This window comes from Tamandua tetradactyla, chromosome 1 (assembly GCF_023851605.1).
Source record: "Tamandua tetradactyla isolate mTamTet1 chromosome 1, mTamTet1.pri, whole genome shotgun sequence".
Taxonomy (NCBI): Eukaryota; Metazoa; Chordata; class Mammalia; order Pilosa; family Myrmecophagidae; genus Tamandua; species Tamandua tetradactyla.
In genome coordinates this window covers 231,733,767-231,758,935 of record NC_135327.1, presented here as the reverse complement: position 1 = coordinate 231,758,935, position 25,169 = coordinate 231,733,767, and the positions used below count along the sequence as shown (strand labels likewise).

The 25,169-nt window shown below is 51.5% G+C and overlaps 2 protein-coding genes across 4 annotated transcripts in view; both read right to left on the bottom strand.

Moving 5' to 3' along the window:
* Nucleotides 1-5,411, bottom strand: part of LOC143677892 (ras suppressor protein 1) — a 65,647-nt gene extending 60,236 nt beyond the window's left edge. For all 3 annotated transcript variants that reach the window (XM_077154507.1, XM_077154497.1, XM_077154514.1), the window contains exons 1-2: nt 5,286-5,411; nt 4,795-4,906 (exon numbers count right to left, since the gene is read on the bottom strand). In XM_077154507.1, the coding sequence (XP_077010622.1) occupies nt 4,795-4,903 (109 nt within the window). In that variant the 5' untranslated portion in view covers nt 4,904-4,906; nt 5,286-5,411. The remainder of the gene's footprint in view (nt 1-4,794; nt 4,907-5,285) is intronic.
* A 10,664-nt stretch (nt 5,412-16,075) lies between these two features.
* LOC143682890 (cubilin-like) overlaps nt 16,076-25,169 on the bottom strand; it is a 247,417-nt gene continuing 238,323 nt past the window's right edge. Inside the window, exons 64-66 of the mRNA XM_077159299.1 lie at nt 19,828-19,993; nt 18,754-18,989; nt 16,076-16,465 (exon numbers count right to left, since the gene is read on the bottom strand). Coding sequence (XP_077015414.1) covers nt 16,358-16,465; nt 18,754-18,989; nt 19,828-19,993 — 510 coding nt within the window. The 3' untranslated portion in view covers nt 16,076-16,357. The remainder of the gene's footprint in view (nt 16,466-18,753; nt 18,990-19,827; nt 19,994-25,169) is intronic.

Here is a 25,169-nt window from a genome sequence, read left to right as displayed (position 1 = left end):
CATGCACACGCGTCACACATGCACACGCGTCACACATGCACACGTGTACTTATACACACACAAGCAGACACTTGACATATCGTTCACATATGCACACGTATTTAGTACTACAGAAAGTGACAAAGTCTTAGTCTTTCCTATAAAGAGAATCAATTCAGTTGTTGCTTTCACTGATCACTCTACCCAGACACATTTTCCTTCCTCACTGTTGGTAGAGGTCTACCCCCTAAAGTGGGCAAGATGGAGAAAAATGAGAACAGAGAAGACGTCTTTAGGGCACCAGAGTGCCGGGCAGCGACGTGCCCAGGCCGGGTGATGGGCGCAGGGGTGCCAGCTCCTCTCACCTGCCCACACAGGTGCGCATCTCAGGTAAAACTGCCCGCTGAGAGGCAGGCAGGAGGGTCTATGGAGGGGCAGCGTTGCGCCCCACAGTGGAAACGGGGGCTGCGCCCAGGCCCGCCATCCCGCCGTGGGCCTGCACCATGCTCTGGGGCCAGCTAACCCAGCATCAGGCAGCCCCGTGATGGCGGCCTCGCCCATGCACTCCTGGGGGAGCTCACCCCCAGGCCCACGAAACACCACAGAGCCGTGTCCACGCATGGTTCGGCCTCATGGCTGCAACCATAGCGCTGGCCTCCTGGAAGTGGCATCTGGGTGAGCGGTTCAGGGCCACTGTGCAGGGAGACTTGGGTCCAGGGGCTGCTCGGGGCCGGGGGAGGGCAAAGAAGGGCAGGTTCTGAAGGTGCCCAGGAATGCCCACCCGTCAAGGCCACCCAAACTCTCAGAGAGCTGCCCACGGGCCAGGGCTGGAGGGGAAACACAGGGGGAGGGGGCGCACAGGGCCCGGTCAGATGTGGGCAGCAGCTCGGGCGCAGTGGGCAGCCCGGGCGCAGTAGGCAGCCTGGGCGCAGAGGGCAGCTCGAGCACACTGGGTGGCTTGGGCAGTGGACGGCTCTGGAACAGAGGGCGGCTCGGGCACGTGGGCAGCTCGGGCATGGGGAGCAGCTCTGGCACAGCGTGTGGCTCAGGCACAGAGGGCAGCTTGGGTGCAGGGGCGGTGCGGGAGCAGGGGTCAGCTTGGCCAGGGTGGTCCCCCACCCAGCCCTGGCCCTGGTTCTTTAACCCTGGAGGCACAGCACAGCTGCGCCAGGTTCTCCCCACAGGGTGTCCGCACCCTTCTCCTGGACTCCCACGCCAGGTGAGAAGGAGGTAACGGGCACAGGCAGGAAGAGACCCTGCGGCAAAGGGGCAGCCCCCCTGGGGACGCCCTGGCACCAAGACATCCAAGGACCCAAGAGACTTCCTGGTGTTCTAAACCATCACAGGAAATCAGCAGCAAAGCCCCGCGCATGCGGCCCTGAGGATGCCCTGTGCCAGGTGGGCACTGGACGCTCTGAGCTGCTACCTCACAGCAACCCACCACACCCCACCAGGCAGGGGTAAGCACCTTGCCTGCGTCCACAGTGGGTCACCAAGGGGCAGCTTCCAGGGGCTGCAGACCTGGGCACTGTGCGGGCAGCCACTGGAAACACTGCCTCACTCAGCTCAGTGACATGGAGTGGCCAGCCTGTCCTCTCCACTTGTGCCCGGTCCTGGACAAGGAGGGGGCGCGCCACATGCTCCCCGATCTCCTCGGGTGCTCCTCCTCCCCTTCGGAAGGTGCCGGCACACAGGGCCAAAGTGGCCACGCCCGCAGGCAGCTCCCAGCTCACCAGGGGACCCAGGCAGGGGCACAGGTGGGCAGCTGGGGCGGCAGCTAAGCGGCCACTGGCAGGGGAGCCACTGGCCAGGGAGGGCCAGGGCACAGCAGAGGGGTCACCCCCACAGGTCAGACCCTGCACGTGGCCTTCCCGAGGGCCCCGACACCTGCGCCGGCCGCTCCCAGGCGAGCCCGGAGGGCGACGCTGTGTGTCCTGCGGAACACAGAAAGCTGGCCCCCTGGAGGCAGGCTGTTACTCCTTCCAGAGGGTCCTCTGAAAGGTATTTCAGCCTAACCGGAAAGATGACTAGCAAAGGCTCGGCCACTTCGAAGCCGATGGGTCTCAAGAGACTAAAGTCACAAGAAGACCTGCCGAGAGGACCGCAGGCGCCCGGCTGCGGGTGGACGGCAGTGTTGGCACCAGAGGAGCTTCCCCGGGCACCCCGCTCCGGTGAGAGGACGCAGGCCCTGACTTCTGGGCGCCAAGGGTGCCCCAGGGTAGACGCAGGCTGGTGGGACACGGCGAAGGGGAGGAAATACAGAGGGTGTGCGGCCACGTCCCAGCCTGGCTCTAAGACAACCCAAAGGGACATGCCCAGCCCCGCTGCCCCCCCCCCCACTGCAAGCCTGGGGCACCCGGCCACGGGGAGCTCGGACCAGGGGAGGCGCAGGAGCTGGTCCACGTTGAGGCTAAGCACAGGGACAGAGAAGGCACCAAGGCCCGGCAGACAGGGGGGACACTGCCCAGTGCGGGGGGAGGACAGTACGGGAGATGCTGCCCGGTGGGGGTAGAACGGGGGACGCTGACCAGCGAGGGGACAGGGGATGCTGCCTCCACCATGGCCCCTGGGTGGGCCTCTGCAGCAAGCACCCCCAGAGGCGCGGGCATCTGAGACACGGGAAGGACAGGGCTGCATCCCCGAAGTGCAGTCCCTGCAGGAAGGAGGCGTCCTGGGCTGGCATGCGCTCCAGCCTCCCTTCTTACCTGCAAAGCTGAATTCCCGCTTGTCTTCAGTGAAACGTAACAGGTGGTGAAGGAAGCTCAGGACACAAGGAATAATCACCTTTTGTACAAGCAGCTGAATCGCTTGTATTTAGCCCCAAAAGTGTGCGCGCAATTCCAGTTAAGTCAAATTTCACAAGCAGAGGCGCACAGGAGCCCTCACCCTGCAGCTCACACACCGTCAGGTACTTCAGCACACCCGAGGAATAAATATCACGTACTCCCTGTGAAGGGGCCTGGCTGAGGAGTAGGCTTCGGGAAGGGTCCCGGGAACAGGGCCCAGCATGCAGGGCTTGGGGAGAGCGAGGGGCTGCCCTGTGACCTGCAGCGGGCAGGCCCCCATGTCCACAGTGCTGAGCCCTGGATGGAGCTCCACATTCACTTCCCCACTTCCTGAGCTGCTGTTTGGGAGAAAGTTAAAAATGATTTTGCATTTCACCACCCATTGTGATGCCAGGAACATGTCTTTCAGGAAACAAGTGGCTATCTCTTCTTCAACAAGACCAAGGCTTCAAAAGAGATAGCGGAGGTGAGCTGAAAAAGCTTCCCCTCATCCACTTTCAAACATCGCACAAGGCTTCCTCAAGAAGCCGACAGGAAAAGCCCCGCTGCAGGCAGCCTCTCCATCCGCTCCAGGGACAGTGAGTGGCAGGGGACAGGGCACACCCAGGCCCTCTGTGACAGCGCAGGGCCCCGGGAGCCCGGCATCCCAACACGTCAGCACCCTGAGAGGCCAAAACCCCCAAGGGCGCCCCTGAGAGTCTCAGCATCCCCAAAAGGCCAGCATCCCCAAGAGTCTAAGCACCTCCGAGGGCCCAGCATCCCCAGAGTCTCAGTACCCCCAAGGGCTCAACATCCCCGAGGGCCCAGCACCCATGAGAGTCAAGCACCCCTGAAGGCCCAGTGTCCCCAGAGTCTCGGCACCCCCGAGGGCCCAGCACCCCTGAAGGCCCGGCACCCCTGAGGGCCCACAGCACCCCTGAGAGCGTCCAGCACCCCACAGGCCTGACGCAGGCCGAGGCCAAGCTGCTAACTGGTACAACCGGAGATGGATGGTATCTCCCTTCGCGGTGGCCACCCACAGGGACCCAGGAAACAGCGCTTCGGTCCCCCCAGCCTCCCAGTAGGAAGCTCTGGATTCCTGAGTCCAGCAGCCTGGAGGCCCAGAGCAGGTCGGGACACACCACAATTTCAGTGAAGAGGAGGAAGGGGAGGTGCCTGGCTCAGGGGGAGGGTTCGTTCAGTTCTCCTGGAAGGACAAAGGCAGGCCGTGGCCAGATTTGGGAGGCCGTGGGGCAACCCCGTTGGCAACGGGGCCACACACAGCCCCAATTCATGTTTTATTCAGTACAAAGTCATTTTTGGAAACACCAAAATTAGTGGCCAAGATTTAAAAATTAGAAAATCCCACATAAAACCCTGTGTTCTTGACTTCTTAAAAATAAATGGCAAAGGAAAAAAAGACCTGGCAACGCGAGACCATCATCCCACACCGCATAGCAGGTACAGCAGCTGCCCCCTCTGATGGGGACATGCCATGGAATCGGCCACCCTCGCCTGGCCTTGCTAAGCCAGGGGGCAGAGACACAGGATGCAGAGGCTAGCTGGGAAGACAGCAGGTCAGCTCCAGGAGAAAAACAACAAACACCTCAAGGAACGCAATGAGTCAGGGCATCTCAAGATACTCTAGGCACAAAAATGTTACACGAGACATCTGCTCAAGGAGCAAAGCGGACATCTACCGGGAGAGAGGAAGAATGGCTCAAAACGGTCCACAATTGGAAACCAAGGGGCCACTGAGTGAACTGCAGAGAGAAGCCCCAAAGTGCCACAAGGAGCTGAGGTTCTCATTCCAGACACGCCTGAGCTCCCCGCAGGTGGTGAGCAGGGTCTGTCCCTGGGGGACCTGCCACCCCCGACTCCCCTCAACTGGAGGCTCACAGGCCTTAGGAGGATCCGGCTGGCCTGACTGTCCACCTCCCCCGGGATCTCCAGGGGCACCTATCCGTCCCCTCTCCCTGGTCCTCTCCATGGGGGCACACACCCGCTGCCCCCTGACCCTGAGGCCATCCCCTGACCTCCCAGCACTCACAGAGGCCGCTGATGTCCAGCATGCTGGAGATGCCACGGTCACTCATGTCCACCTCGGGCTGGCTCTTCTCCCGGCTCTCCTCCACCAGCTTCTTCAGGGACTTGGACATGGCCTGCACAAGCAACGACGGCGGTACTGGTGGGTGACGGCGTGGGGGGGGGGCGCGGCGCAAGGTCGGGGAAGCGCCCTGGGGGGCAGGGACAACCGGGGGGAGGGGCGCAGGGACCACAAGGGACGCAGGGACGATCGGGGGGCACAGGGGACGCAGGGACCACAGGGGACGCAGGGATGACCAGGGGGCATAGGGGATGACCGGGGGACACAGGGGACAGAGGGTCGGGGAAGGGCCCTGGGGGGCAGGGGCAGCGGGGACGCAGCGACGACCAGGGAGCGCAGGGTCGGGGACCTGGAGTGTCCGCGGCGTCGGGGGTCTGCGCGGCAAGCGGAGCAGGGCGGGGCGCGAGGCGGGGCCGGAGCGAGGCGGCACTCACCGAAGGAAAGCGCTGCCAAGCGGCCAGAGAAGTACCGGGTACACGCTCCAGCCACCGAGAAGCTCCCGCTCCGCGGTCTGCGCAGGCGCACTCACCCGGGATTGGACACGCCCATCCCCGCGCAGGCGCACTCATCCCCTCCGGACCCGCCTTGCGCCCCGCGCAGGCGCACTGGGCTCCGCCCTCGGCTCCGCCCCCGTCCTGCCCGGCCCTTCCCAAATTAGGAGAACAATTCACCAAACCGTGCCCCGGGGTGCGGCTCCGCCTACAAAGGAACGCATATCCTGCGGCTGGCCAATCATAGGCGTTGTTCGGCTCCGAGATCCCGCCCATCCGCATGTTGGTCCGTCCTCCTTGGCTTCCCTAGAAGTGGGACATAATTGGACCAGAACAGGTGCGTGCGCGCTATCTCTGGCGCAGACGCAGTCCGCTGGTCGAAGCGCGGAGTGCTGTGGGCGGAAGCGAGGACGCTTGGGGACTCCTGTGGGAGGTAATGTAGTGGAGGTTTTGTCCCTGGTCGTGAGTGTGTCCTCCCGCTCCTGCTTCCCTGAGTCCCTTCCCCGCCGTTGCCCCACAGACAGAGCCCTTTGGTGTCCTGGGCCTCCCCGCCCCCAGCCCTGCCCTTTGAAAAGCCTGCGGGTTTCTGGGGTGCGTCTCACACCTGGTCCTGCGGGTCTGAGCTACAGGTAAGTCTGACCACCACACAGGTGGGCTTTCCCACCCGTGAAGCACGTGAGTGTGCCTCCCACGAGCCCCCCACTTCCTGTTCTTCTTAGACGTTACACACAAAGCACAAGCATCCAAAGAAAAACAGATAAATGGGACTTCATTAAAATTAAACGGGGCGGGCCACGGTGGCTCAGCAGGTAAGAACGCTTGCCTGCCGTGCCCGAGGACCCGGGTTCGATTCCCGGTGCCTGCCCGTGTAAAAAAAAAAAAATTAAACGTCTGTGCCTCATAGAAATGCATTGTGAATGTAAAGTGACAGCCCACAGGATAGCAGGAATATATTTGGAAACTACATGTCCATGAGGGTTTAATGTCCAGAATATATAAAGAAATGCTTCCATTCAACAATGAAAAGACAGACTACACAATGTAAAAATGAGACAGACGTCTGAATAGACATTTCTCTAAAGAAGATACACAGCTGGCCAGAAAGCACATGAAAAGATGTTCAACATCAATAACCACAGGGAAATGCAAATCAAAACCTGGATGAGATACCATTTCAGACCCACTGGAATGGCTGCTATTTAAAAATTAAAAAATAAGTGTTAGGGTGCAGAGAAATAGTAACATTCATTAATTGTCAGTGGAAGCGTAAAATGGCACAGCCACTGTGAAAAACAGTTTGGCAATCCCTCAGAAAGTTAAGTACAGAACTAAGGTATAACTTGCCAATTCCACTACTAGGTATATTCCCCCCAAAAAATTGAAAGCAGAGACATGAACAGATATTTTGCATGATGATGTTCATAGCAGCATATTTCACGATTGCCAAAAGAGGAAGCGAGCCAACTGTTCATCAATGAATGGCTAACAAAATATGATATATACAACAATGGAATATTATTCAGCCATAAAAAGGAATGAAGTCCTGATACATGCAATAACATGGATGCACCTTGAAGAGATCACATTGAGTGAAATATTCCAGACACAAAAGGACAAATATTGTATGATCCCACTGATGTGAAACAATTAGAATGAGCAATGTCATAAGATTAGAATCTAGAATATAGGTGTAGTGGTTTGAAAGTCTTGTGTACCCCGGAAAAGCCATCTCCTTTAATCCTAATTCAATATTGTAGAGTGGGAACCTTTGATTAGATTGTTTCCATGGAGGCTGACCCGCTCAGTTGTGGGTGTGATCTTTTGATTAGAAAGAAATGTGACTCCACCCATTCCAGGTGGGTCTTGTTGAGTTTACTGGGGTCCTTTAAAGGGGAAACATTTTGGAGAAACCTCAGATGCAGACACAGACACAGACATTTGGAGATGCAGAAACCCCAGGAAACACAGTTGCTTCAAAGCTGTCATAGATGCAGACAACTGGAAATGCTTGGAGTGCCGACAGAGAGAGCAGATGCCTAGACACAGATGTTTAGAGATACAGAGCCCAGAAGATGTCAACATGTGCCTTCCAGTGAGATGCTGACAAGCCAGAACCCAAAGTTGTGTCCCGGCGGAGCAAAGTGAAGGCTCATGGATGCTTAGAGAGGAGAACACTGGCATCAAAAGCTGGAAGCAACAGAACTGGGAACAAGGACCAGCAAACACCAGCCACGTGCCTTCCCACATGACAGACATCGTCCTTTCTTGAGTCAAGGTACCTTTTTCTTAGTTTGGACATTTTTATGGCCTTAAAACTGTAAAATTGTGACTAAATAAATTTCCTTTTTAATAGCCATCCCGTTTCTGGTATATTTCATTCTGGTAGCATTAGCAAACAGAAACAGGAGATTCCCAGGAGATAGGGTGGGGTAGGGCACAGGGAGCTAAGGCTTAAAAGGTACCGAGTTTCTGTTTGGGATGATGGAGAGCTTTGGGGATGGGCCGCAGTGATGCCACACAATGCCGTGAATGTCATTAGCGGCACTGAATTATGTATCTGAATATGGTTAAGTGGGAAATTCTAGGTTGCATACATGCTACTAGAATAAAAATTTTCAAAAAACTCCATGGAACGGCGCAGCACAAATGGAGAACCCTATGTTAAGCCGTGGGCTGTAGTTATTAGTACAGTTATGAAGATGGGCTTTTATCAATTGCAGCAAAGACAACAGATCTATGTAAGGTATTAATATCAGGACAGTATGTGGGAATCCTATATTTCATGCATGATTTTCTGTAAACCTCTAACTTCTCAACAGCTCAAATATTCAAGCTGACCCCTTTTGCGTGGTCTCAGAAGTGCAATTTTTGGGAGGAGAATGGAGGCCATGCCTCCATTCCAGCCCAGCAGGGGAAAAGAGACAACCAGATGTTAAATTCTGGCATAACTCCTGGCCTCTCTGTTTCCTGACTCAGTCCCAGTCTCCAGCATCACCCTGTGCTTCTCCCCCAAAGGACTCCTTAGAGAGAATTTCATATTATGTAAAAAAGATTGATAGCAGACCTTCCCTCCCAACTAGATAGGCCAATGATGAATAGATACAGACACACACACACACACACACACACACACACACACACAGATATTCATTTATATATTAAACTGTACCGAGGATCAAAGCCCTAAAGTGCTGGACTTCTGGCTGTCAGTCAGACAGAAGGAATAAAAGAAGGATATGCACACTGAAATTTGAAAACAGAAATTTCCTATTTAAAGAATATTCCAGATTGAGGACCCTGGTGCATTGGTCATCTTTAATTTGGGACAGTTACTCAGACTTATGCTTCTCAAACTAGACATCAGCAAAAAGCACAGGCCAGCTGCTTTGTGGACTATCCTTCCAAGTGGGTTTGCCTGCCGTTCCCTCGTGATTAGATTCAGGTTATGAATTATTGGAGGACTACGACTAAAGCAGAATTTCTTCCCCATCCATCGTACTGACAGGCAGTGGCACTCATCTCTTCCCGTTTTAATGATGCTGCCTTGATCACCTGCTCGAGGAGACGTCTGCCAGGGTCCTTCACTATGACGTCACCGTTTACCCTTTCTCGTGAAGGGGTATTTTACTTTCCTGGGCCTGCTCAGAGCAGACACCATGAAATGGAACAGCTGAACCAGGGGAATGTATACGCTTCCAGTTGTGAGGCCACAAAAATGTCCCAAGCCAGGCATCGTCCAGGCCATGCTTTCTTCCCGAAGGCCAGCTGTGGTGACTCCCCCTGGGCACACAGCTGGGCACGGGCAGGGCCTGCCTCTCTCTCCCTTCTCTTGGAGGTTTCGTTGCTTTCAGATTCTTGCTTCTGTGGCTTTCTCTCCCTTTGTCTGTGTTTCATTCTTTTTATAAAGGACGCCAGTGATGTGATTAAGACCCATCCTGATTGGGCCGGGTCACACCCTAACTGAAGTGACCTCATCGAAAGGTCACACCACGGGACTGGGTTAGTGCAGGACCATGTCTTCCTGGCGTCGCACAGCGTCAAACCACCACAAGGAGTAACGCGCAGTAAAGCGCATCAGGCTTATGTAATGTCCCATTCCTCAGCAAGCTTATGCCCACTAAGCGGCAGCACCCACTGACGATTTTCTAGCATCGTAACTGCCTCTATATTAATAGTTGGTACTCTGATACATCCATTTCTGGAATCATGAACTTTTTAAAAAAAATCACATGTGTTATTAATTTATTATAGTTTCTACTTCTCATCCCATCAATATCTGCAGTGGGTCTTGTCTCTGAAGACACCTTGGTGCCCCCAACTCTACAGCCCCTTCCTCCTACCAAAGTCTCCCAGCTAAAGTTTTTAGCTTTTACACTTTTGAGTGACATTTTTTTTCTGTTCTAGAAACATATGTAAGTTGTCCCTGTATTCTCTCTACATTAATTGTAGAGAAATGACAAAGAAAAAATGACAAAGAATTTAAAGGTAACTGCATTGTTATCCTATTTTATTCTCTATTGAAGAACCAAGTAGTATGCCCAGATTTTACAGAATGTACTTCTCTAGAAGTCCAATGTCACGTGCGTGGATATATGCCCAATGTAAATAAATGATTTCTCTTTTCTTATACTACACTCAAATTATGCCCTATTTTAGTTTGCTTTCTATTGAATCATGGTTTCCCAAGTCAATTTTTGTTGTTGTTACTGGCGTTTCTAATTGCCCATTTCCTTTTTCTCATGTGTAACCTTTTCTGGCCATCTCTGTGAGGTCTTGGAGCATCTCCCTCAGTCTGCGTGGATCCAGTCACTTTTCTTGATGCTCTGGGACGCACCTGCAGCCCTGCTGTCCACTGCTCCTTCCCATGCTTCCGGTGATGGGTTCCGTGGAGACCGCCTTATGACTAAGATTTCCCCTGGTTCCTGCGTAAGAACTGCCATTTTTTGTGAACATTTTGCTGGAGTGACTCTGAAGTAACTTTCTCTGACATGGCACACAGGAGGCACAGCATCCGAGTCCACACGTGTGTGGAAATGCCCTTATCCTGTGCACCCTTCTTAACGTAGCCAGCATGGAACCCTAGGTTCAAGAACAGTGTCTCCTTAATCCCAAAGACAGCGCCCCGGTTCCTTCTGTGTCCAGCGATGATGCTCACGGGCTCGTCGGTCTGATCCTCAAGCCTCGTAAGGACGTACGTTTTCCACAGTGTCTCTGGTTGAAGGTTCGCCGTCTTTATCATACACGAAGTTCTGAAACGTCACCATGACAGCTCTGGTTGGGGCGCTTTCTCATTTGACCCATTGAGACCCTTTCTAGCTTAAGACTCATTTCTCTCCTCCTCTCTGGGAAGTTGTTTTCTGTTATTTCTTTGAAGTTTCTTTCCTGCCATGTGTTGTGTTGAGCTTTCTTTTTGGAAATCTTCTTAGTCATAAGGCAGTCTCCTGGCCCAAGTTTCGATATTTATCTTTTTACTCCTATTGTTCATTTCTCTATCTATTTTACTTAATGTTCTGGGGGATTTTCTCAATTTTGTCTTCCAAACCTTCTATTAAAGTTTTAAAGATTATTTTGCCTATTAATAACCGTCCACATTCCAGGCGCTCTTTCTTGGCCCGCGCTTGTTTCTCTGGGGCAGCACCTCTGCCCGTTCTCAGCGACCTCCGAGGACGCTGGTTTGGGGCCCTCTCCTCCGTTCTCCTTTCTCCCGGGGGCATCCGTGGTGGGTGCTCCACTCACGCCACCAGACGCTGCCACACCCCCCGGTGTCCTTTCCTGTCCAAGCTGGGGCCGGAGCTGGGTTTCTGGAGAGCTGGCAGTTCTCGCCTCCCTTTGTCCTCCCTGGGGTTTAGTGCTGTCTTTTCCCTCCCAGGTCAGCATTAACCTTCCCAACCTGCCTGTTAAATTTCTTTAGAGACAAGGGCCAAGTCTGGGGCTGCAGGAAATGGCCCGAGGGAGAGGCGTGTGAGCGCAGCTGGGCCACTCGCTGCCCCCTGGCCTCCCTTCTCACCTGGCACCTGCACCTGCCGGCCGCGGCCACGCACACCTGGGAAGCTGCGCCCTGCTCGGCTACCTTTCTTTCTTTCCGTTTCATGTGTCAGCCTATTTCCAGCCCCTCCTGTTTTCCAGAGATCTGTTTCTGCTCCTTAGAACCCTCATCTCGCTCTCCTCACCCTCAGTGCCCTGCCTGATATTCTGTCCAAGGCCGACCCCCCGTGCCCAGAACAAGGGCTTCTCTCGGAGCTTTAAGCCACCCAGGGGGTAGTAGGTTGTCACAGCAGCCAGAGAAACTGGTTAACACACCAAGTGACAAGAACATCCAAAAGTCACCAAATCATTATCTAAAAAGCAAACGTTAGATCAAATGCCAAATGTTTTCAAATCATTCTTCTTCCGCTAACTTCACTGAACTGTCCCAGGGTAGCTGGTTGGAAATTTTTCCCCATCATCGCTGATAACTTGATGCTGCGCCATCTCTAGGTGTCCTTACACCAACATCACTCACATTTTCCTAGCTCGTGAGCAGTGTCCGTTTCTGTTCTAACCCCGAATCTCTGCCAGGCCCTGGAGCGGCCGGTGGGCTCAGCCTGGAGCAGGCTCCGACGCCCTAGGGTGACTTCCCACACCCGTGCGGCACCCGTGTGTGGGGCGCTGAGGGACGGGGAGAGGTCGGGGGCCGGAGTTTGGCCCCTGCCCTCTGCCCTGCTCCTTTAACCTGGGGGGGTGGGTGGGGGACAGGACGGGGAGGCCTTGTCAGTTCAGCATGTGCTCAGCTGAGCAGCCGACAGGTGCCGGGAGAACGCAAAGGACAGGAGCGGGCCCTGGGGTGGGTGCAGGGCCGGGACGCGCCACGGGAGAATTCGGGGTCACAGCCGGCTTCTCGACTGTCAAGACGTGGAAGTGTGAAAGTCGGTGCACACAGGTTTGCTCTGGGCCTGCCCTGGGGCGTGTGTTCGGGAAAAGTAACCAATGGAGGCTGGGGGCCAGGGGTCGTGCTGCTGATTGCAGAAGAAGCAGGAGCTGAGTTTTATGGACTGGTCATTAGGTAGGAGGCATGCCTGTGAGTGCTTTATATGTAAAATCTCAGTTCTCATAGCAACAAATACAAGTACTAGTTTCCCATTTTACAGCTGAGGAAACTGAGACACAGAGAGTTAAACAAGCACTTAACTAGTACAGATAAAATTCAAATCCAGGGAGCATGGCTCCAGAGCTCACTTTGGATAGAAAGAATTCTAATATTTATTTTAAAATTTCACCAAAATGTAAAAATTTAACTTGAAAATTTATATATACTCCATGGTGAAAGACTAAATTTTAACAAGTCAAAAATTAACACAAGATGAATTCTTAGAAACACACAGCAACCAAAACTGACTCAAGAAAACTGAAAATCTGAATATACCTGTAACAAGTTGGGAGGTTAAATAACGACTCAAAAGGCAACACGGAGGAGCCCAGGAGCAGATGGCGTCACTGGGGAGTTCTGGTAAGTGACAGTTCTTTCTCAAATTCACACAAAACGAGAAGAGGAGTAAAGACGTCCTGACTCCCTCAGTGAGGCCAGCCTTACCCTGACACCAAAGCCAGACAAAGACACGGCAGAGAAGACTACAGAGTGATATCCCTTGTTAGTGTAGATGCAGAAATCCCAACAAACCAGTAGCAAAGTGAATCCATTTTAAATTCTAAGTGAATTTAAATACAGCATATTTAAAAGATGATAGAGCACGACCAAGTGGGTTTTATCCCTGTAATGCAAGGGTGGTTCAGTATACAAAAACCAATAATGTAATATACTATATTAACAGACTGAAAGAAAAATGCCCCGATCATCTCAACTGATACAGAAAAAGCATTAGATAAATTCCAACCCTTTTTCACGATGAAAACCACTTGATAAAGTGGAAACAGAAGGAAATTTCCTCAACATGATGAAGTCCATAGATGAAAAACCCGTAGCCAACATTTAGCATCACACCCGGTCTTATCCCTCAGACCAGGCACCAGACAAGGGTCCCTGCTTCGGCCACTGCTGTTCGACATAGTAGAGGAGGAACTACCCGAGCAATCAAGCAAGAAAAAGAAATAAAAGCATTCAGATAGGAAAGGAAGATGTAAAATCATCTAAATTCACAGGCAACATGAACTTCTATGTAGAAAACTCTAAAGAATCCATGAAAAAAAAACTGTTGAAACTAATAAATGAACTCTGCAAACTTGCCAAATACAAAAACAACATGCAAAATGATTTGTACATCTTCATGCCAGCAATGGCCAATGAGAAGAAAATTAACAGAACCGTTCTAATATCATAAAAATAAACTAAAATCCTTAGGAACAAATTGAGCCAAGGAAGTGAAAGACTTATGCATTGTAAACTACAGAACATTTCTGGAAGAAATCAAAGAAGACCTAAATAAATGGAAATACATTCAGTGTTCCCAAATGGGAAGACTTAATATTGTGAAGACAGTAACACTATCTGTGCTGGTTTGAAAGGGTGCACATCCCCTAGAAAAGCCATGTTTTAATCAAAATCCCATTTTGTAAAGGCAGAATAATCCCTATTCAATACTGTATGTTTGAATCTGTAATTAGATCACCTCCCTGGAGATGTGACCCAATCAAGCGTGGTTGTTAAGCTGGATTGGGGGAGATGTGTCTCCACCCATTTGGGTGGGTCTTGATTAGTTTCTGGAGTCCTATAAAAGAGGAAACATTTTGGAGAATGAGAGATCTGAGAGAGAGCAGAGCAGAATGACATAGCCACGAGAAGCAGAGTCCACCAGCCAGCGACCTGTGGAGGTGAAGAAGGAAGATGCCTCCTAGGGAGCTTCATGAAACAGGAAGCCAGGAGAAGAAGCTAGCAGATGACGTCATGTTCACCATGTGCCCTTCCAGATGAGAGAGGAACCCTGAACTTCATCAGCCTTCTTGAACCAAGGTATCTTTCCATGGATGCCTTAGACCGGACATTTTTATAGACTTGTTTTAACTGGGACATTTTCTTGGCCTTAGAACTATAAAGTAGCAACTCATTAAATTCCGCTTTTTAAAAGCTATTCCGTTTCTGGTATGTTGCATTTCAGCAGCTAGCAAACTAGAACACTATCCATGGAATCATAAATTCCATGAAATCCCTATGAAAAATCCAGAGGTGTTTTTTGCTGAAATAGAAAAATCCATCCTAAAATTCATATGAATTTCAAGGAATCCCAAATAATCGAAACAATTTTGAAAAAGAGCAATTTCCTCATTTTAAAACTTACTGAAAAGCCACAGTAATCAAAACACTTTAATAAAAGCATATGGACCAGTAGAATAGAAATCCATTGGAACAAACCTTCATATATATATATATATATATAGATAGATATACAGCCAATTGGTTTTCAAGTATTCAATGTGGAAAGAAGAATCTCTTCAACAAGGGGTGCTGGCATAACTCGATCTCCACAGGCAAAAGAATGAAGTTGGATAATATTTAACAACTAACTTAAAATGGATTAAAGACAAATTAAGAGCTGAAACTATAAAACTTAGAATAAAACAGAGAAAATCTTCACAGCCTTGGGTTGGCAATGTTTTCTGAAATATAATCGCAAAAACACAGGAAATGAAAGAAGCCCATAGATAAATGGGACTTCACCAAAATTAAAAACTTTCCTGCTTTAAAGGACACTATCAGGAAAGTGAAGAGATAATCATGAAATGGGATAATGTATATAATCCCATTTTTGGAAATCCCATAACTGGAAATCATATATCTGATAAGGGATTAATATCCAGAATATAAAAAGAACAACTGCAACTCAATAACCAAAACACAGAAAGCAAACAAAAAAAACTTTAAAATGGGCAAAAAATACACATTTTTTCCAAGGAAGATATATAGTGGCCAACAAGCACATAAAAAGAGGCTCCATCGTTTATTAGAGAAATGCGAATCAAAACCACGATAGGATGGTATTTAAAAAGTGGAAAAAAAAAACTGTTGGCAAGAATGTGGCGAACTGGGACCCCTCGAGCATGCCTGGTGGGATGTAGCACGGTGCAGCCACTGGGGAAAACTGTTCAGCTGTTCCTCAAAATGTTGGAATTAGCATTTGACCCAGCAATCCACTCCACTGCATACCAAAAGAATGGAAAACAGGATCTCAGATGTTTGCACACCAATGATAAAGGCATTATTCACAATTGCCAAAAGGTAGAAACAACCCAGGTATCCATCTATATATAAGTGTACAACAGACTGAAGGAAAAATACGCACACATATACATACATACGTACATACATACATGCATACCTATGCACATACATGCATACACACGTACATACATACATGTGCACACACTTACATGCACACATATGTACATACATGCATATGTTTTAAATACTAGTCTTAAGGTGGACTCTGAGTGTTACAAAGAAGTAAGTTCTGGACGCTACCACAGGTGAATCCCAGGACACGCGCTGCTGGAACCGGCCACTAGGGAAGGGAACCTGCGCGAATCCGCCTCTGAGACACTTAGACAGCAACACCACGGAGGCAGAAGCAGTGACCCGTCCCGGGGGCGGGGGGTGGAGAATTCTGAAGGAGCAGCTGCTCACGCAGCGCCGCAATGTACCCTACGTCACTGAATGACACACCTGCAAATGGTTAAAGCTGTGCAGTCTACATTTTGCATATTTTAACACAAAAAATGAAAATTAATGCAGCATAATTGTGTTCAATTCCATGTTTATTACTCCTAAGTAGACATTCACAGTGAAAATCACGCTATTTATCATTAATCTTTAATTTAATTTAATTTAATCTTTTCCATCATTTAGCGAATACTTTTATTTCAGCTCAAGTGTGAGAAGCAGGAAGGCTGCAGGCGCTGGGGCCGAGGAAGCTCACCCTGCGGCCAGAACACGCTCTCGCCGTGACTTCCTCGGGCGAGCAGCGCCCGCGTGCAGGGCAGGGTCGGGGCAGACGGCCTGGGCCGTGGGCTGGGGGCCGGAGGGGTCCTCAGCTGTCCCACACCAGCCGGAAGGCCGACGGCCTCGTGGCATACTCAGCGTGGAACTCCACAAAGACGCGGTGCGAGGACGCCCGGAAAGGCGCTATGTCCGTGTCCTGAAAGGGAGGGGAGGGGCGGGTCACGCTTTCGCAAATTCAAACCATTTCTAGAAACCGTAGCTAGTAAAGGTAGCACATGAGGACGCTCTCTGTAAGCCAGCATCTTAGGGGAGGGACCTTGCTGAGAAAGAGTGTAGATGCTCTTAAGTGTGTACTTCGGGGGGCAGGGGGAGGGGCTGAAGGGAGGAGGGGGGCTGCCAATGGGTCTGGGGTGATGAAGAGGCTCTGAAATTGTGGCTGGGATGGCTACACAACTCTGAGCCTACTACAAACCGCTGGGTTGGGCGGCTGTGAACAGGGCTAGTGCAGGATGTGAAGTCCATCTCAATAAAGCTGCTATTAAAAAAATACTTGAACTTTCTGTTCAAGTTCTTACTGAAAACTTATGCTGGATACCTATATTTGCAACTAAACTGTCCACCTGAGTAAAATTAGTCCGTTTCACTCTCAATATCTATAATTTCCTTTCGAAGTTTATCTCTGCATCTTTCCTGTGTGGGAATATGTGTTTATGTGAGTGTGCATGTCTGCACATGTGCATGTGTGAAAGTTTGTCAGTGGGTATGTGAGTGTGCATATATATGTGGCATGTGAGTGTACATGTGTGTGTATGTGCATATATGTGTTTATACACACATGCATATGAATATGTGTCAGTGTATGTGCACACATGCACGTTGTGTGTATGTTCGTGTGTCAGCACATGTGTGATTGTGCATGCGTGCCCCTATGCATGTACATGTGTGTGTATACACGCATGGAGGGTCTCCGTTCTCAGCCACGATGCACCAGGGCCAAAGTCAGGCAGAGCCACCTGCCACCACTAGGCAAAGCCAGTTGCCAAGTCCTGGAGGAGACAGTCCAGCTGGGAGCCCATGGTCTGCAGCCTGGGCCTCCACCCTGTTGATCAATGCAAACAGACAGACTTCCCAGGCAGGGCAACGCAAGGGAGTGCAGGAGGGCGCTCCCCGAGGCGGGCGGCGGCGTGGGCCCCTCTCGCTGGTGGTGCTGCTGTGCGCACCCCGGAGTCCTGCGCCCTTCCCCTGTGCAGGGCCTGCCCTCCAGCCCTGAAGAAAGCGCCTTCAGCCACCGGGCCAGTGCCGGGGACCTAGGGGGGGCCCCGTTGCTTGAAATGCTCGGGGATGGGGCATGTTGGATGGAACAGAAAGGAATTCACAGAAACAGCGTCTGCATCTAGGGAGACGTAAACTGGGGGGCTGCGCGCACCCCCGAAGCTGTGCCAGAGCCCGAGGGTGTGGTCAGGGCCCCTCCCGCGGCAGGGGGACCCCCCCAAGCTGTCCCCAGCTCTGGGCTGCGGCTGCCTCATGGGGGTGTGGTCTGCGCGCGTCTAGTACGCGGTTGTTGACTTGTCAGCTGGGCCCTTGGCAATGTCTGCGCGGGGGCGCCTGAGGCGCACGCCCTCCAGGGTCTCAACCAGGCGGAAGACACAGCCAGGACAGGGGGCTGCGGACGTCGCGGGAGGCAGCAGCCGAAAGGGTTAAAGGCCCAGCAGGGCCTCGCAGGTGGCGGCTCCATGGCGGGGGGGGGGGGGGGGGGGGGGGGGGGGGACAGGCTTTGGGAGCGAAAAAGAGCCCAGCACAGCCAGGAGTGCAGGATGCAGGCGCCTGCCGCCTGCGGGAAGGAGCTCAGGGAGGACGCCGGGAGAACCCAGGGCTTCTTGTTCCTTTGCTTTATCTATTTTCTGGTTTTTCTGGAAATAATATTTATTAGTTTAAAACAGTAATTTATATTTTAAAACAACTACAGCTCTCCCGCGGATGTAGTGTCTATAGGTTTGGTGGAGGGTCTCGGGCAGGAGGAGCGCACAGCTGGCAACGCCCCACAGGAGAGAGGACAGCCGGGGAAGTGCCGCGTCAGAGCCTTAACTCGGCTGTCTAGGGAGGGTCTGCGACCTCAGGGTTGTACAGGGACGGCCGGCTGCTCCCCCACCAATCCCCCGCCTCCTGCGCACTTTTTCAGAGGATTCTCCCCGTTTGGCAGGGGAGCCCCTGAGGCAGAAGCAGAGCCCACATTTCCTGCGGCATCAACCCCGGCTGGGCCGGGAAAATCCCAGGGGCTTTCAAAGGAAGGGCGGCCCCTGCGCAGGGGGAAGCTGGGCTCTGAGAAGCTGCGGACGCGCTGGCCGGGCTGGGGGTCGCGTTCAAGGGCCGGGCCCCTAGACGGCGCGCTCCGGGCACACAGGCCGCCGGCCGCCCGCCCCCGCGCCCGCCCCCGCCCCCTGCGCCCTCCCCCTGCGCTCCCCGGGCGCGTGCAGCTGTCCTCACCGCCCCGCAGTAGGGTCCCGCGGCCGGGGCGCGCGCGTCGGGGCCGTCGTGCAGCCGCAGGTAGTTGTGGGCACAGTCTTCCGGGCCGTCTATGCTGACGAAGGGGAAGCTGACGGTGATAGCTGTGTCCGCGGGGGCCAGGAGCGTCCACTCGCAGTGGGTGTGGTTCGGGTAGGTGCCAGGATAGCCAGGACTGGTGAAGGAGCCGCGGGCGCCTGAAAGCACCCCGCCGCAGCCTGCGGGGACAGCACGCGTCACGCCCCAGCCCCCGCGCGCGGGGCCACACGGCAGGCTCAGCCCTCCAGCTGCCAAGGCCTCTGCCAGGACCCCCAGCATCCCCGCGCCCTGCATCTCCAAGCCCCCAGCGCCTTTCTCTGAACACGATGGGTCGAGGTCAAAACAGGAAACTCCGTGGCCAGGCGGCTGGGGACACCGAGCCCTGCACACAGGCGTGTGGACGAGGCAAGGGAAATTAAACGGGAAGCCCTAGGCTGAGCCCAAGGAAACCCGTTGGTCCGGTTTAGGTGGTAATTCCTCTTCTAAGAGTGAACTTCCAGTCTCAGACCTGAAGTTACCGGGTCTGGTGAAAGTCTTCGTCCCCGGAGAGCTAAGTGTTTGGATGACCTTACACTCCCGCAGCCGCATGGACGCAGGGAGCCCTGGGCTACCGGAGAAGAGATCCCTGGGTGTCCGGCCCGCTGCCCCCGCTGCCCACCCTGGGACTGGGGAGCCAGGGGGCATCTTGGGCGACAGTGTTTTTAACTCTCAGGGATACCTTGATGACCAACCCAAAAGCCCAAAATCTAACAAAATCGGAATTTAGAAAATAATTTTCTAAACTTTATGCCTATGCTTTATATGGAAATATTTGTTCCTTTACGCAGGAAAATAGTGAATAGAAATAGAGTTAAAAAGTCTCTGTACTTTTACTGTTAGAAATCTTTACTTTTAATAAATGCAGAAGATAATCAAGCATAAAATATCTATAAAGATGCCATGACCAGGCTGTCTGTATTAGGCACTTTATGTTTTCCTCACAGCATCACGTCCCCTTACAGAGTGGAAATGGCTCACCGGAGGACGACGAGGTCCAGACAATCTCGTATCCTTGACAAGAGACTGCGTTGTTGCTCTTGAATCTGAGGTAGAGGCTGTTGTGCTGTGAGAAGACAGGATTGGGCAGCAGACTTCCACAGAACTTTCCACGGAGAGGGGAACTGCTGTCATTTCCATCTCGCACCTTTAAAATCAGAGTTCACTGTCACACTGGAGCAGGCCGGGCCTCCTCCTTCTATTTAGCATTGACACACACTAAGACGGAAGACAATTTAATGAGAAACTTTTTTGGAAAATCTGTGTCTCTGTGTATACTTAAGAATGAAGGTTTTTTTGGCCAATATATGCCAAAGTTGCCTGCACCTTCAAAGAGGAATGTGCTGTTGTAAGGCTGTCGTGTACCCCAGAAAAGGCACGTGCTTTAATCCTCATTCAGTATTGTTGGGTGGGAACTTGTTGATTAAGTTGTTCCCATGGAGATGTGACCCACCCATTGTGGGTGAGACCTTTTGATTAGGTGATTTCCCTGGAGATGGATCTCCACCCATTCAAGGGGGGTCATAATCCGCTTACTGGAGTCCTTTTTTGGGGGGAGGGCGCATTTTGGAAAAAGCTCAGAGCCGACAGAAATGTTTGGAGATGCAGAAAGAAAATGCCCCAGGGGAAGCTGTTAGAAACCAGAGCCCAAAGGACTAGCAGAAGGCAGCCACAAGACTTCTCATATCAGCCTTTCTTGAGTCAAGGTGCCTTTCTCTGGATGCCTTACTTGGACGCTTTTTATGGTCTTAGAACTGTGAACTTGCAATTTAATTCCCTTTATAAAAGCAAACCCATTTCTGGTATATTTCATTTCCAGCTGCATTAGCAAACTGAAACAGGGAGAAATGTTCAATTCATGGGTGAGAGCCATCTGCATGTGGATTCAGAAATGTCAACTTAGAGTCATTCAAACCCTGGGGCACTTTGTATATCCTGTTACCTTTGCTCATGGGGACATACTTTGAATAATCTAGTGAAATTGAATTTTTAAAAATATTTTATTGACAAATCTTCACACACATACCTTCCATACACGGTGTACACAATATCATCACCTATTTATGTATGCATCACCATGATCATTTTTAGAACATTTGCATCACTCCAGAAAAATAGAAAGAAAAAAGAAAAAACTCATACATACCATACCCCTTACCCCTCCCTCTCATTGACCATTAGTATTTCCATCTACCCAATTTATTTTATTCTTCATCCCCCCCATTGTTTATTTATTTTTATCTGTTTGTTTTTTTTTTTTTTACTCATCTGTCCATACCCTGGCTAAAAAAAAGCAACAGACACAAAGTTTTCACAGTCACACAGTCATATTGTAAAAGTTGTATCTTTATACAATGGTCTTTAAGAATCAAGGCTACTGGAACACAGCTCAACAGTTTCAGGTACCTCCCTCCAGCTACTCTGTGCCTGTTTGCATCTGTGGTAGACCCTAGAAAAGCCATGTCCTTTAAGCCTCATTCAATATTGCTGGATGGGAGCTTTCTGATTGTTTCCATGGAGATGCGATTCACCCAACTGTGGGTGGTACCTTTTGATTAGATGGCATCTGTGGAGATGTGTCTCCACCCATTCAAGGTGGGGTCACTTACTGGAGCCCTTTAAGAGGGAACCGTTTTGGAAAAAGCTGGAGAGCCATGAGTGACACCAGAGCCCACACAGCCAGAGAACTTTGGAGATGAAGAAGGAAAACACCCCTGGGGGAGCTTCGTGAAACAAGAATCCTGGAGAGAAAGCTATCAGACGTCACCATATTTGCCACGTGCTTTTCCAGTTGAGAGGAAACCTGGAATGCCATCCTCCTTCTTGAACCAAGGTTATCTTTTCCTGGGTGCCTCAGATTGGACATTTCTATAGCCTTGCCTTAATTTGGATATTTTCATGGCCTTACAACTGTAAACTTACAACTTATTAAATTCCCCTTTTTAAAAGCCATTCCATTTCTGGTATATCGCGTTCTGGCAGCTTACAAACTTGAATACATTCCAACACACCATAAGCTAAAAAGGGATAGCTATATAATGCATAAGAATAATCTCCAGGATAACCTCTCGACTCTGAAATCTCTCAGCCATGGAAACTTTGTTTCTCTCTTCCCCCTTATGGTGAAAAAGACTTTCTTAATCCCTTGATATTGGGTCCCGGCTTATCCTGGGATTTCTCTCCCATGTTGTCAGGGAGATTTACACCCCTGGGAGTCATGTCCCATGTCGGGGGTGGGGGGCAGTGAGTTCACCTACCAAGTTGGCTTAGAGAGTGAGGCCACATTTGAGGAACAAAAATAGTTCTTTGGAGGTGACTTTTAGAACTAAAATTAGTAGCTTAGCTTAGCCTTTGCAGGAGTAAGTTTCATGGGGTCAAACCCTAAGATTGAGGGCTCCGCCTATTGATCTTGTTGTCCCCACTGCTAGTGAGAATATTAGGAATTCTCCAAATGAGAAAGTTTAATATTTCCTTCTTTCTCCCCAGTCCTCCAATATATTTTTCAAATATATTGATATTTTGTAAATATACTTTTCAAATATATTTTTTATTCACTGCCCAAATGTCTCTGGAATATATCAGGGCATCACACCAACCTGAACAAACCAACAAGGCTCCTTCCCTGTTCAAGTTTCCATGTTCTTATGGTGTTCAACTAAACTGACCATACCAATTACATTAGGAAATGTACTACCAAAATATAAATTTTACACCAAATAAACATCTCTCCCTTTGGTCTCTCACAGAAGTTGAAGTTTTAAAATATGGACGATATCATCCTTTACTCTGTATTCTGATTTAACTTAGCCCTATCAACATCAGCTTCACTCATATCTCTACCCCAAGTCTGATACTTTTTCAACTTTTTAAACAAGTCTCAGGTGTCAATCAATACCCGAAGTTTCTGGGAATGACCAGGTTATAAACAAACAGCTCAGCATCTCAGAATCTAGAAATCACAGTTACACCTCCTGAGTACATGTGACTGCTCTGAGAGCTTACAGTCTAGGACCCTTTACAATAGGCCCAACCTGATAACTGTGCTCTCGACCTCCGTGCATGGAGTTTCTATATTATAGTTAGTCCATATGAGTGAGGCGTGATGATGTCCTTTTGTTCCTGACATTTCATTCAACATACAGTGTTTAGGATTCATATACCTGGTTTTCTTTCCCCTCAGGGAACCAGTGTGCTGTGCTGTTGGGGGCGGGGGGGACGCTGGACTCTGTGGCTTGGGGACTTACAGTTCTGAGTGGGGTCTCAGCTGCTGCCCCTGGTCCAGACCGGCCTTCATGGTGTGTCCTGTCACTGACGTGGCCCCAGCAGTTCTGTCCTGTTCCTGGCTATTTACTGGCTGCTCTGGGGGACGAAGTAAATCCCACACCTCGCTAAGCCGCCCTCTTGCCCCACCTCTAAAGTGCATTTTAAAAGGCAGGGAGAGGACCTGAACTTCATCGGCCTTCTTGAACCAAGATGTCTTAAAAAAAAAAAAAAAGGCAGGGAGAGGGAGCAATATTGCCCTCTCTGAATCCAGCTGACTCTATTCTGTTATGCACTGTCCTATGATTTTTCTCCTTTGAAAACTGTTTGACTGTAAAGGCTCTATATTAAAAAAATACAATCAGGTTCAGAACAAATGAAATTCTGTGGGAGAAAAAGACCCAACTCAATAAACGATCAAGTTTGCAATATGCAAGACTGCTGCATACTTTAGGAGCAGTTCTGAAGCTGCGTTCTCAGCTCCCTGCATGGGGCGGCCCATCTAACAGCAGGAAGCACACTGCTGGCCTGTGAGAAGTGCGTGGGAAACAGCCTCCTCTGCCCTCCAGCCTGGCCTCTCCCACACCCGCCTACCCCAGGGGAGCGCCCCAAGCCCATGAAAAGAAGGACAGAAACACCAAGCATGTGGGCCCAGCTCCACAGGGTACCTGCTCACTGTGCTGGAATGTCTGTATTCAAAGTCCCGAAAGTCAATGGAGGAATTTCCATTGTAAAGGGATGGAGCCTTTGTAATGTCAGAGTTCAAATTTGGGTAGGGGCTGCCTGTCCCCATCATCGAGCTCCTCCAGCGGGGCAGGGCTGGCCTTGCTGGGCTGTTAGTCTGTGGAGATTACTTGGAGGTCTAAACTGCAGGCAGTGGGGGCGCAGAGGGCCTTCCCGGGGCCTTAGGGATTGTCCACGCGGTGCCGGGACTTGCCAGGTGCGGAGAGGACACTGTGCTCAGAGCCTGGGGTCTGTCCTGCCACATGCTTGGCTCCGGGACCTCCCGGCTCCAGCTCCCCCCCACCCCGAAGGAGATAATGGCTCATCCTTTCATGTTCTTTGCAGGAGCTGAGGTCCTTGCAGGCCACAGGCATCTCTGGGGTGCTAGAGGACCCCAAAGGGGAGGTGAGGCATAGGTTACCCATGAATATTCCAGATGTAGTCCGAGTACAGCCTCCGAGCAGGGGGTCTGACAGCGGGAACCCCAGGAGGGGACAGGTGGCCACCACTGCTAACAGGAGTGCAACGCTGGGGCTCCCGGGGTGGCTGAGCTAGGCACCCCTAGTCTTCCCACTGAACCTCCCTCCTAACCACTTAGCTCTGCTTTCCTGTCTTTCTCTTTGTGCGGGCTTCACACCATTTCCCCGGAATAAAGAAGGACAGCAGGAGCAGGGTTCTCCCCTCTGAGACCTGGGCAGTCCAGGCTGACCCTGCACTCTCTCCCCGGCCCCTGCCAGCCCTGTTGCTGCACCTGCTCCCGTGGACGGCGTGTGTCCCTGTGGTGGGTGTGTGGCATGAGAGCGTGAGCCGGCGTGAGCAGGGCTGCTCCTGCTCCGTGTGCTCCTGCCTTGCACCCCAGGCCACAGGTCGCACACATGCACTACCCAAGGACTCAGACGTGTTCTCTCCAGGGGCCGCTTCCCAGACCAGTAAGAGAACAAACCTTCCGGGCCTTAGAGAAGACAAACGTATGCAAAGCAGACCAAGTCCCAGGGAAGGTCTGGATTGGATCACGCCCGTGGAGGGAGCGAACAGCATTTACATCAACAAGTCCCGCTTGCTCTCTTGAGAACCAAGGCCTCCTGGGTGCCGCCTGCGGAGGGCACGCCCACGTGCAGGTGAGGGGAGCAGCAGCCAAGGACACGCAGAAAGGTGGACATGCGCCTTCTTTCCACGGGAAGGGCCACTGCGCGCCAGCGCAGCGAGGGTCCATAGGGCCTGCGGGCAGCTGGGGCTCAGGGGTGCCGGCCCCAGCACAGCTCTGCCCTCCAACCCCCACCCTCGCCGGGGAGGAGGGCGGAGCACCAGGGAGGCGTTTCCTTCGAGGACGTCGCGGCTTC